This window comes from Dermacentor variabilis, chromosome 10, assembly GCF_050947875.1.
Source record: "Dermacentor variabilis isolate Ectoservices chromosome 10, ASM5094787v1, whole genome shotgun sequence".
Lineage (NCBI taxonomy): Eukaryota > Metazoa > Arthropoda > Arachnida > Ixodida > Ixodidae > Dermacentor > Dermacentor variabilis.
Genome location: NC_134577.1, coordinates 88,292,282 through 88,305,131, shown reverse-complemented (window position 1 = coordinate 88,305,131; position 12,850 = coordinate 88,292,282). Strand labels below are relative to the sequence as shown.

Sequence of the window (12,850 nt, the reverse complement as noted above, 5' to 3'; positions counted from 1 at the left end):
TGTGTGTTGTGAGGCCTGTGTTGTGTATGAATTGAAGCAGTGTTTTGTGGAATCTGTTGTCATGTATCCAGCAGTCATAGCTGGTTGTCACACTGTAGCAGAGGCCGGCTTGCAGTAGGAGACGCGAGCGTTCCGATTTTGAACCAGTAAATGTCCATATTAGGTGGTATGCATCTGCTTCCATCACAGAAATGGAACAGTATGGACACGTAGCAACCAGTGGTAAATGCGACCAGTTCCACCTTGAGATAACAGCCAGTGTAAGGGCCACCCCGGCCCGAAGCCTCCTAAGCACAACTTCCTCCCCCCTAGTAAGGTGACGGGGGAGGGAGCAGACACACGGCGGGATAAGAGCGCGTGTGTCCTGCCGGAGGAAATTTTTACGGGCTCGGAGGGAGTTAAGGGGTTGAGGTGGGAGGGGAATAGGCGGAAGATCAGGATTAGGAAGGCAGTGTGCCTGCTGGTCAGCAGCAATGTTGTGAGGGTTCACTGAATGGCCTTGAATCCAGTGTACCTTGACGCAAGTAGCTGTTTTACTATTCATAGTGTGCATTGTCTCGCAGATTTCCATCGCCTTATCAACCTTCTTGAGTTCCTGAATAGCCGCTAAAGAATCAGTGAAGATATCTAGTTGCTTGATGGTAGGCAGCTTAGATGTCGCATCTTGCACAGCGTCGTGCAAGAAATAGTCCAGAGATAGATAGTTTTTATGAGAACAGTATAGAAAAAAACTGGCAAAGTAAAAAAAAGAGGAAATTTCACTCACTTTTCCAAGAAAGAACTTTAAAGTTTGAAGGCAGAGCAAGAATGCAGCACTCTCCTGTCATATCTGAAGTCAACCTAATACTAATTGCACCGAAAGACCACACACAGCCCTTACAACATGTCCACCGAGACATGTATTCTGTACCTTCACTCCTCGAGCCCTAGCTTAACTTCACCAGCTCTCTCTCTCTCTATTTGGGGGGCGATGCAAGAAACTTGGTAGAAAGTCTTATAACACTGATTCTCTTTTCATTTCTTTGCCCTTCATTGTTGCTTGAGGCAACATTACGCCACCATTATTGTTGGGATCAGCCATTCAGTGCAACAGATAGAGAGCATAGATACAAAGGAAAACCATTGCTACAAAATATAGCCTCTTGTCACATTACTCAAGCAATATGTCTCCGAACATACTGCTGAAATCTGGTGCGCATGCATACGTAATTAAGGAAAACTGTATTTAGAAAAGAGAATTCATAAAGTAACGAGAAACTGAACTGCATTAGGTTAGGTATTTCATATAAATATAGGAATGATCGGTAACATGCCTACATATTTCTTTCCAATGTGCCTCACACATCAATTCACCAAATCCTGCATTTAAAAAAATATAGATAAAAGCATGACCATGCTTTAAGCCAGAATTGCACTGTTTCTTCAATTCCCTCTCAAACATTCCCTGACCACTTTGTTTTTACAAGACACCTTCCAGCTTCCCAGCTTCCAAGGACATAATCTGAAACTAAAGGGTCCGCTTGAGATGTTAACGTTAGCATATACATTTATATCTACATGCATACTTGCATTTAGTAGTCCAATATAATAATAAAAAGGGCTGCCTATTTTTGCATATTGCTTGTTGCATTTTATTGCACACTTTGCTTTTTCTATCGTTTGCCCGAATCAAGATTCTTTTCCATTTACCACCTACCGCTGCACACACACATATGCAATGCTCAGAGTCTTTTAGGGTGATGCTGCAGTGTCTGGAATCTAAGCTGCAAACCTTCCCTTCAGTTAATACATCATGCTGCAAACATTAACGAATGAATCTGCATCGTCAGTCACCACTGTCAGCATCTACCATGTGCGACTTCTAGAAAATAAAGGCCTCACTAACAAAGGATGCATGCAGGACAGATATTGCATTCCCTTGCATTAACTTCCAAGGGAGTGTCGTTGCATCAACAAATCATTGCACCAGCACACTCCACCTTTTCATCAGCAGCAGCCATGTTGCGAGGTCTGAGGTGTCATCAATTTGTCCCGCAGATTTTTAATTTGCCCGTCACTCGCATAGCACACAGCTGAGCGGTGAAGAATTACAGTGAGAGTTGCCAATATAGATCGCGATACGATATCTTGTACTTTCAGTTCTCCTAATGCGGACCTCTTCTTGGCCCTTTGCCGATCTGAAAATTTGTGCCCAGACTGCAGGCAGGTCACGTGCCACCCACTCAGAGACTCTGGACAAAAGTACTGCCATACTGAATAGGTGGGCTACACATGAATCTCATCATCACTTGGAATGTGATGCGAACAGATGATAGACACTTAACATGTACTCTGCAAAACACTGAAAGTCTGATCGTTCAAATTACTCCACATCTTCGCATTTTTTTTTTTCTTTTCATGTCACTGAGCCATACCCTGGAATGGCTGCCCCAGCCTTGGACAGTATGTCCAGCAAATAAACACGTGATCACATATGTTGACACACACAAGTCATTCACATTCATCGTGCCTTCTGCTAGAAGCATGCCAAAAGAGGGGCAAAACAGCAAACACACCCGCCAGCCCCAAAGTCACGCGATTAAAGGTAACAATGCACTCTTTGCAAGGGCCATGAGTGATGGGCCATGCAAGTGAACGTGAATATCTTGTGCCAAGAGATCAATTGATGGCAGCAACCAAGAGCGACACCATGGAACACACCGTATTGGGGGACTATGTATAAACCTTGACCTCTTAGGCATTTCACCAAGTTTTGGCATTGCCAACTGACAAGCACAGCACATAGATCGTGTGGTGGCCATCGTGCCTGCAAGGTGCCAAATGACTACACGGTGCAAAAACAGCCGAAATTTCAAACAGAAGGCCGCGCACCCTTTCTCTCGAGGGAGCCCCACTTCCAGCCAGAGTCAAGGACACACGCACAAATGCCATACAATTTCCAAGGTGGGAGAAGGCAGAGAAAAAGTGTCACCTGCAGACGCTAGTCTAGGCGAGAGGAGAGGCCATCTGAATTGGCTTGCCTCCTGGCAGCACAGCAACGCAACATTTCAATTCCTTCTATCTCCTCTAATAATGAAACAATTTGAAAATTTATTGTGACGAAATGCTCGTTTGTCGATGCCCACTAATTTGTTCATAAACAAAATTTGCAATGAGGCCTCATGAAGGGCCTTTTAATGTGCACCCTAGTAAAGAATAGAAGTGCTTTTGCACTTCACCCCCACTATAATATGGCCGTCATGGCAAGACACCGAATTCACGACCATGAAGCGCAGCAGTGCAACCTATGTCCTTTGTATGTAGCACGTCCTTTGCTGTAGCCTGGTGATGTTTGCTTGGTCCACAGACCATACACATGAGGCAACTCGGGAATTGCTGATGCAGAATGGCAACATAAAAAATATACCAGTTCTTTAAAATCCAAGATTTACATACTATAAATCAATGGTACTCTGCTCATGTAGCATCCTGTCAGAAAGAAGGACTGGAGTCGGCCATGCAGCAATGATAGGATTTCACCATCAGATCCACTTTATGACTAACTTCAGCCATCTCTTACCTCATTTTTGCCTGCTCGAGGTTGCATCTTTCGCACCATAAGGAGCTGTACAGCTGGAGAGTAGCATTACCATCAGGCTTGCTATAAATATTGCATTTCACTTCACATTCCATAATGTTCCCCCACCCTTACTCCAAATGCATATGAAACTCGGAGAAAGTGTTCAATAAGCAAGCAGTTCCAAAAATATAATAATAAAATGGACAAGGTTTTCTATCTTATCATAGCCCCGTAGCCCAACCGTAAGAGGTAGCAGTTCATGTGCTTGGCCCCACATCCCAATTGGTGACTCAATTCAAAGATACGAAACAATGAGTGCCAAGAGCAAAGAATGTCTTTTATTGAGGGCTGGCTACACTTCCTTGGTCTGTCTGCACTTCCACGTCCGCAAGTCCAGCAGAACCAGCGCGCCGACCAATGTCAAGCAGCTGTCGCAATACTGCATTCTCTGTCGTCAGGCGCACGAGCGTCTCCGTCTGGCGGGCACCAGCAAGCTCGTCAATCTCGGCGGCGCGCCGCATGACCTCGGCCATCTCGCACACCTTGTCGGCCAGGTGGTGGCACTCTTGGGCGCCTTCCCCGAGGCGCTGCTCAGCCTGGCACACAGAGCCCAGCCGTGCCACCTACACGATACCCACAAAGGCATTGGCTTTGTGCAGGGGCCAGGCAAGACATTCTGCAAGCCACTGCTGGTATCAGCCTGCCTAAGCGAAAGCCATGACAAATGACAAGGAATCCCTGGCCACATAAACAATATTTTTTCTGCAGGTATGCGCACACAACCACATCCTTTACATAAAGTATTGATTGACAGAATCGCCGATTGAGTTCCATATCCCAGAGGAAAGTGTGGGATTTAAAACATGTAGTAAATGGTCCGGGTAAACTCTGACAACCTGGTGTTCCTTACCATACACCTAAACCTAAATACTGGAGCGTTTTTGCATTCCGCCACCATTAGAAGATGGCTACTGGGCTTGGTAGTTGAACCCGCAACCTCACTTTCTGCAGAACATCATAGCCACTAAGTCACAGCAGCCGGCTGACATAATGAACACTATTTGCTTGCATCGAAATTTGCTCGAGTTCATAAGACGGGCCTCTACAGTTTACATGTCTGATAAATTACATATGGCACAAGCTATCTTTTCATCAAATGGAGCTAGCTTTCCAAGTTAAAAAGGAAGGACATGACTGCACAGTAACCTGTCTAATCCTCGCTCTAGTCTTGCGAAACACTGTTCTGTTCATAATGTTGAAGTAGCAAAACAACTTATTGTTGAGGACGTAAGCCATGGAGCAAGAAACATTTCAGAAGATAAGCTTGTGCCAGTGCAAGCATGTGTATCAAATAACACAGCGTCAATGAAGTCAAAGAAAAGCTGTGCTGGAGGGAGTATGAATAAGCAGCATCTAATTTGGCCTAATACGAATCTATGCGCAAGTCAAGGCAACCGTGGTAATCGAACAGCAATGATTCAGTTATTCAGCTGTCTTTTGAGCCACTAGATGGTGCCAGCATCTATGTGATGAGCTCCCCGTTCGTCTGCAGTTTTCATGCCATTATCCAGCTGCACCACCTCATGTTACTTGCTATTTGATCAAAGCCCTAGTTTCATATAACTCTATAGCAAAATCTTCAGACGAAGACTGTGATTTCAGCTTATTGGCATTAGGTTTCAAATATCCATATCGCTGAGCCTATACGACAGAGTACTGCGTCTGTGGCACGCAAGAACAGCTGTAGCTTGTGGTCACCATGGTAACCACAGCAACAAAGTTAATTTAATTGTTCTCTTAAAGCAAATTGGTCAAAGGGGTATTAGTCGGGTGAAAGTGAGAGCTTCACTCATAGTTCACAACTGAAGCTACAATTTGAGCCTGAGGATCTGCAATACTTGGGGGAACCCTACTGCCTAAGTGGCGCAATGCTTGCCTGCTCTCGGTACTTGGCCATGATCAGCTCGAGGGCCGACTGATGCTCCTTGAGGGCGGCCACAAGCTCGCGATTCTCCTGCTGCAGCTCACGCATGTGCCGGTTCTCCTGCTGAATGGAGAGTACGAGCGCAGCGCGTGGCCGCGGCGTGGTCGCCACGCAGCTGAGCTGGGCCAGTTCCTCATGGTACTGGCGCATGGCTTCCACGCCCTGGTTCAGGGCCTGGGCCTGAACCAGCAGGCGGTCGGCGTTGCCATCCTGCTCGCGAAGACGACCCACCAGGCGACGCGCCTCGCCCAGAATGTGCTGCACGCTCACGGTGCTGCTCATTGCTGCCAATGGACTGACGGGCCTGCGCACCACGCACAGCCAGAGCTATTTTCAACGAACCACTATGTGCAGATCAGGGCCGGTATAATGTCAAACTATTCCAACCTGGTCTTATTCTAAACTAGGCTTTAGTCCTCCGTAATAGGTCAGAACAGCTCAGAAAGCCATTTTGACCAATCACAACGGGCTAGTGGCAGATTTGGAATAAAATCAGAATGGAATAGCTTTATGTTACCCCAGCCCAAACCCACAAATTTCTCCAAACCTCACAGGGCAACTCCCTTGCTCTTCAACAACGGCTTTCACAGAAGAGTTCAAAACACAAGTTATAGGACACGATGGACTGTACTGAACGAATGCCAATAGCAAGAAGACAGAGGAACATACTTTGGGTGAATGTCATCACCTGCTTTTATGGTACAGTTCATAAGACAGACAATGCAGAACCAAAAACACAATAGGCTGTTTGTCAGCTGTCAAGAGATAGCCAATTATCGATGCCAGCATAGAATTAAGGAGCAGAGGCTTGGCCAATAGTTCCACTGTCAGGGCAAATTCGGAGGGGCCCATTTACCAAGACATAGCGGAAGGCAGCCTGCACTGTCACCATTAAGCCCGAACAGGTCAAATGCCTCATCTGGCCCTGCTCAATGTCTCACAAGACATGATCACCAGCACACCTAAATGTCCTCTCAAGGCATAGGCCCTGCCTTTTGTGTACTACCTCTGGCACAACCATGGCCATGCCCAAAAGAGAAGCACTGCGTCTATTTGGCCCAAGCCTTCAGTTGTTCCCATCTTGAAGCTCTGGTCCCTATAAAATTCTGCAGGTTTACAAAGGTGGTGGTTGCATGATGCTCCTGTCAGGCCTGGAGCAACCTTGGAAAATAATTTGGCAAATTTGTGAGGCTAATGCAATACAAAGCAGCAGTGGTCGCATTTATTTCACTTGGCAGCGGAAAGTGGTGCAGCTGACGAAAAAAGTGTCCACTCATCCCAAAGATCAGGAGAGTTCTCTTTTGCTCTCACTCTACTTCAGTCACGTGGTACTGCGACGATGATTGTGAGACACAGCATCACTGTGGTGGCTGCAACGCATCTTTCCATTCACCGTCAAAAGTTTCAGGCCTTTTGGGACAATGCTCTCAGGCGTTCAGTGTGGACTAGTAGACACTGGTGACAGCCAGGTAGATCTCATTGGATGGCTGCATATGAGCATGGCTACTCTGGACATTTCAATAAGTTTAGGTAAATCCAATCAAGCAAACTAACTTTGCAGCTCAGCTCATAATGCATGGTTATGGTTTGAGTTTCAACAACGCGTACTTGGTGATGCATAATTGTAATACACACAGCTGCATTGAATTTGCAGCATACAACGAAGCCTTGTTGAAATTTTAGGAGACTGCAGCAAAAAAAACGCAACAGCTAGAAACATTTATGAACCACCAAAACAAATTAAGAAAGCACTGCTTTAACCTAAAATTAACTTACTGACCAAATTTTGCCTTCAAGGTTCAAAACATTGTGTGCAGACATGTGCCATTTCATTCGATTTTCCATCAGCACTACACATTGCTCTAGGGCTTGAAGCACTGTATTGCCATCAGCATTTTAATGAGGAGTCAGCTAACCTCAACTAGTGTCATAAACAGGTTACATTGAGCTTTCTTTAAAACTGAGAAGCATGTTTCACATTTGAATGGGGTCTTTGAAAACATGATCATTTTAGCACATCCAAAACTACCGAAAGCGAGCATCCCACAAAGATGACAATCACGCGCAGACAGCTGAGACTTCTTGTAGCCATATGTTCCAGGAGTTTTAATGCCTTTGGAGAAACCGCAACCACATTGAACGACATTCACAAGGATAATATCGGTGGCTGGATGGTTGCAGTGTTGAAATGTCATGGTTCTCAGAATCTTGCAAATGCACAAATGAGTCATGTGACTTCCACGTGTCACATCCTTATGTTTTATGGTATCTTGTTCAACTGGTTCAGCCGACGAGTTTCGCAGTTTATTGCCCTGGATTAATCAAATATGGAGTGCTAGGCTTCAGATTCCATGGCAGAGAAGTGTCGCTGGCAGCAACAGCAAGGAACCATATCCGTGTTGCACAGAATTACACAAGAGAAGATGCTGACGACCGCAGATGTCAAACATGTGTCCTTCAGTTGACATGCTGAAAATGCTAGGATTTTCTTGCCGCTGGTGCAATCAGCCCTCACCCCCACAAGGGCCCTCTAAGTGTACATAACATTCTAGTGGCAGAACATGCGATCCTTCTGTTGCTTTGCTATTGATCTACTACTCAAGGACCTACGTCACTGGTTTCATTTGCCCACTGTAATGTTTCATAAGAAGTTCGAACTGGCAAGGACTAAGACAGCCCTTATCAGTGTTCCATAGTTGTGAATTTTGGCTTGTTTGAATGTCATCAAAAAAACATTCAATGTAGTATAACTAGCACACAGACACGCAGGAAGGACAGGACAGACACACGGGACTGCGTGTGTCTGTCCTGATAACAATATGTGAATCAACAATACACCCATTGAGACTAAGTTTCCAGCAGACAGTGAGGTCAAAACATCTCCTTAGAAACTTGTGACCTGCGAAAGCTGAAGTTGTGGCCATTCAGCTTAATAGCAGGTGACAAAAGCCGTAAGTGTCAAGTTAAAACATTCCATACAAAACCTGCTAGGCTCAAGGCCAGATCTACAGACATAACCAGCAACAGCTATAGCACAATGAGGCACATATCGTTAAGTGACATCAACATGACGAGTAATGAGGGCATCGTGCCAATGTATGGAAGCACAATCATTGCAAACACACTGATTCACTTTGCTGCCAAAGGGTAACAGGTGATACACAGTTACCATCATGTGCGTCAAACTATGTTCAATCTTTTTTTTTCGTTACAAGCAAGACACAAAGTTCAGTGGCACTTACATTTAAATAAATAAATTACATCTTGCAACTGACAAAGATGAACGTAGTCCTCCAGCGTCATTTGCACTGGAGGTTCCTGACAGTTCTGTTATGTGGCAGTGATACTTCAGTCCAGCATTGTGATGCTGTTGGATGGTGCAGATATAGCTAGTACACTAGTTCGAAAGACTACAAAATTTTCATGCAACCCACAAACACACAGAGATGTCTGCCGCATTGATGAAATCATACTCAAGGGTCGTTCAGATGAGGACTGACTTAAGGGGGATTCAGGCTATTTTTTGTTTCCCATGAAAATTGTGTATGAGGTGGCCAAATGTCTCTGTAGAAAGGGATCAACCTTTGTTTTGTGAGGTACCTCATGGTTTTTTCTGTAAAAAATTTGTAATTCACTAAAGGCACACAAGAACATTTTCATGACTTGCAGATTTTGCAACTTTGTACATCTATCACTCAAAAACTGAAACATTGTACACTGCAAAATATTTTTTGAAATTATACATTATCAGAAATACTGGCTTAAGGAAATTTATGTTGTGCACAGTATTCTTTGAAGAATTCCCAAACTGCTTTCTAGGTAAGCCTCTCTGATTGACCACGAAATCAGTGGTTTTGTGGGGCTATTTTAGCTAAGGCAACGAAGCTGAAAACTCTTCTTACATATCGTCAAAGGGTTTCTTGCAAATTAAGACAATATATGCAGCTACACTACATATAAATTTCGTAATAAAATCCAGAAAACACCAAAACTGCAAAAGTCGCAAAAGTTGGCTTATTTTAACGTCGTTTCAAGAACAACAATCATTGCCAATTTTGATTAAAATTTTACAGGATGCCTGCCCAGGACTGATAAATCTATTGCTGCAAAAACATGTTGCATTTATTTTATTTTAGGCGAGAAAATTTGAGCCTATGTTTAAACCCCTGCGTGGTCATCCCAATCTGTGTAGTTCTAATAATAAAATCAAAATTACAATTACATTGCTTTCCAAACTCTTTTTTCTTTTTTTTTGTGGTAGCAAAGAAACTTGAGTCACATTGTGCCTTTTCTGCCTCTTCTGAGCCACACAATGAGTTGAATTGCGGTTTTCAGGACTCCATATACAATTTTCACTGAAAACAAACTATAGTGGGGAGCCCCCAAAGGCTGTCCTAATCCGAACACACACACACAACAGCACGCCAAGAGCAGGCAAATGGCAAAATCATACAACCAAATTAGGTCTGCATGGCATTGCATCCCAGGTGCTTAGGTCTAGGACACCCAACATATGTGATCACGTGCTCACTTAGGCCCACATGGGCAATTACTACAATGAATACACTAAACAAGTGCAGTAGTGATATACACAAACGTGTACGCCATGTCTGAGAGCCAACACACGGAGTGCAGTACGCCCTGTAACATGCAGAGCGTGGACAAGCACAATAAAAACTAAAACCACTGTCCCTAAAAGTCTCCATTACGAAATACCAAGACGCAAGCACAATGTCAAACATGCTTTTTCAAGTTAATGAGCTTGTGTCAACTGTGGAATAGCTGCTCACTTCGGAATGCAACCTCGGTTAGGTCAGGTCTCTGATGAAGACAAGTCCACTGGTCGAAACATTGGCTTGAAGTGGCATTCCTTGTTCTACTACTCATCATGCCAACTTTTAAGTTGCAAGCAAAGTCAACAAGAAATTCAATGACCAAAAAAAAAGAAGGAAACTGGCACCTTCTGTGTTTATTGATGCCTCATCGCTTGGTTAAAATGTGATTGACTACAACCAGCAAAGTCCTTGATCATTTCACCCCTCTTATCAAACCCCATCATGTTGGTGATTGTGAAAGTGGTTTGCATTGCTGAGGTGCAGAGCAGTGCTCCTGCTAGGACAGGAACTGTTGGCCTCTACACGAATACAGATAAGCTAGCATCCGTTATCATTCTTTGGGATGATATCGGTAAGAATTAACTTTTTTTTCCTTGCTCACCAATTAGCATGACTAAAGCCATGTAATGGGGCTACAACTTTGAGCTCCTCGGCCGTAATGTCAAAACGTCTGCCTTTGAGCCAACAACACACTGGCGTCGAAGTGAATATAATTTATATAAGATGATTGTGTGCTAACAGTTGAACTTCAATGCCAAATAGAATACTCATGGAACACTGGGAGAACTGGTGCTAAGATGTTCACTTCAGGCCTGTCATTGGCAAGGTTCTACTATGTACTTGTAGCTTTGGCTGACATATTTGACAACTCTTGGTTTGAAGGGAAGAGGGCAGGGCACACAATTGGGCAACGAGCACAGACAACAACGCAAATTGTTAAAAAAGCAACATGTGTCCTTAAGCTACTACTATTTATATATCATGTAAGCATTGGCTACAATTCACTGCGCGAAACTAGCTGTGCTGGCCAATACCGTTGCCGCGGTCACCGAGTTCATTCTGAATTTTCTTGACAAACACCATTCCCGTTATCATTACTGAGGGGAATGTCTCTCCACGTCCTTAAGAAACATGTATTTGTGCACCTTTCGGCAATTCAATAGTGATCTGTCGTGAAGGCATTTCTGGTGCTCATGTAACCATATTGATAGCTTCCTTGAAATGCTGAATAAGCTATTTCTCTTCCAGCCTTTTTCTTTTCCTTGTTCCAGATTCACACTGTCAATGTTACCATGCTGAATTTCTTTCTTTGAATGGCCACACTGAACGTAGTGCCAAAGTAGGAAAGAATTGTGCAGATCTTACGTGTGAAGCATTTGGTGTAGTTGCATGTGTGTGTGGGTCAGGAGCGCACTTGTGTGCAACAACACGATAACAACCCTGTTGAAGACGAGTGTACGGCAGCAATGGCACGATTTCTACGCCAGCCGTTCGACGTGGCCTTACAGCATAGCGGTTGTTGTGTTCTACTTATGTATCAAATGAGCATAAGCAAGAAAAAAATGGATTGTGACGTTATTAGAGGCTACGTGTTATATAATCGTGTGTACGTAATCGTTATGTAATCGTGTGGCTATGTCGCGTAGTATATGTCATGAGAGGATGGCATTTGTACTCTGACGAAATGACAAAGCATCACAACCTTGGGCGTTTATGAAGTCGGTACAACATCGCACAGTTTCTACGTAGCGCAAGCTGCTACGAGGAAAATACTGGAAAAACTGGGTCGGTCCCGGGAATAGTGCAATCTAACACGGGATTGGCACTCTGTCAAGCATTTGCCTTTTCGTCGGCATCCTACACAACTGTGCGTTTTTATTTTATCCATCTATCGTCAGTCGAGCGTAACCACGGACAGAACTACATGGGCAACGAGAGCACAGCTTGCGTTATTATAGGGCACGGGAGCGGTCATGCGTAGTGCCCAATGAAATGCGGTGATAGTTGGCTGCAACCATGACCAACTCATGCCAACTTGGAAGTGCAACGATGTCTACAGTGCCAGTTCGAGTTCTTACACTACGCTGCCAATCTTACGAGCCAAAAAGCTGGCCATACTATTCATGTGCATAGAAAGCCCACCACAATGCTGAGCTGCTTTGATGATGCTCAGATTATGGTACGTAAATTCGATGGACGCCGTCTGCAGTGCCCTAGCTGGATACGGATGGCAAAACGACGACTCACCTTGCTGCGGTGTCCCTGGCGTACTGCTTGCGTACATGCCTCAAGACTCTCAAGAAGCGCCCAGCACCTTCTTCGTAATCGAAGACCTGTTGAAGACGTCGAAAGGCATTTAAAACACAGCCAACGGACACTGCGATGAAGCACCGGAAGGGGTGACTGACATCGGGCCAGAGACACTATCGGAAGCAATACAAACTGCACGGGCACTTTTACCCAAGTCAACGAGCGAGAAAGCTTTGTGAATTTGTGTTCACACAATCTAGATACATACACAAATGAATAAAAGGGCACTCACGCGCTCACCGGCGGCCTCCTATGTGACAATTTTTATTTAGAATTACAAACTTGGTGGCTTTCGGCTACGGTTCCGGGTTGTGCTGGCTTGCAACAACAAAAATGTTTGCTATCTTTAATCATTGTTCTAACTTTATTTTCTAATAAAAC

At 44.5% G+C, this 12,850-nt stretch overlaps 1 protein-coding gene across 3 annotated transcripts in view; it reads right to left on the bottom strand.

Annotated features, from left to right (window-relative positions):
* LOC142560790 (FGFR1 oncogene partner 2 homolog) overlaps window positions 1-12,807 on the bottom strand; it is a 28,608-nt gene extending 15,801 nt beyond the window's left edge. The window contains exons 1-4 of one of the 3 annotated variants that reach the window (XM_075673144.1): window positions 12,702-12,772; window positions 12,407-12,492; window positions 5,496-5,847; window positions 3,876-4,182 (exon numbers count right to left, since the gene is read on the bottom strand). In XM_075673144.1, the coding sequence (XP_075529259.1) occupies window positions 3,898-4,182; window positions 5,496-5,825 (615 nt within the window). In that variant the 5' untranslated portion in view covers window positions 5,826-5,847; window positions 12,407-12,492; window positions 12,702-12,772 and the 3' untranslated portion in view covers window positions 3,876-3,897. Of the gene's footprint in view, window positions 1-3,875; window positions 4,183-5,495; window positions 5,848-12,406; window positions 12,493-12,677 lie in introns of those variants that run through there. The other 2 variants (XM_075673142.1, XM_075673143.1) reach the window with 2 other exon arrangements.
* Between the last annotated feature and the right edge of the window lie 43 nt (window positions 12,808-12,850).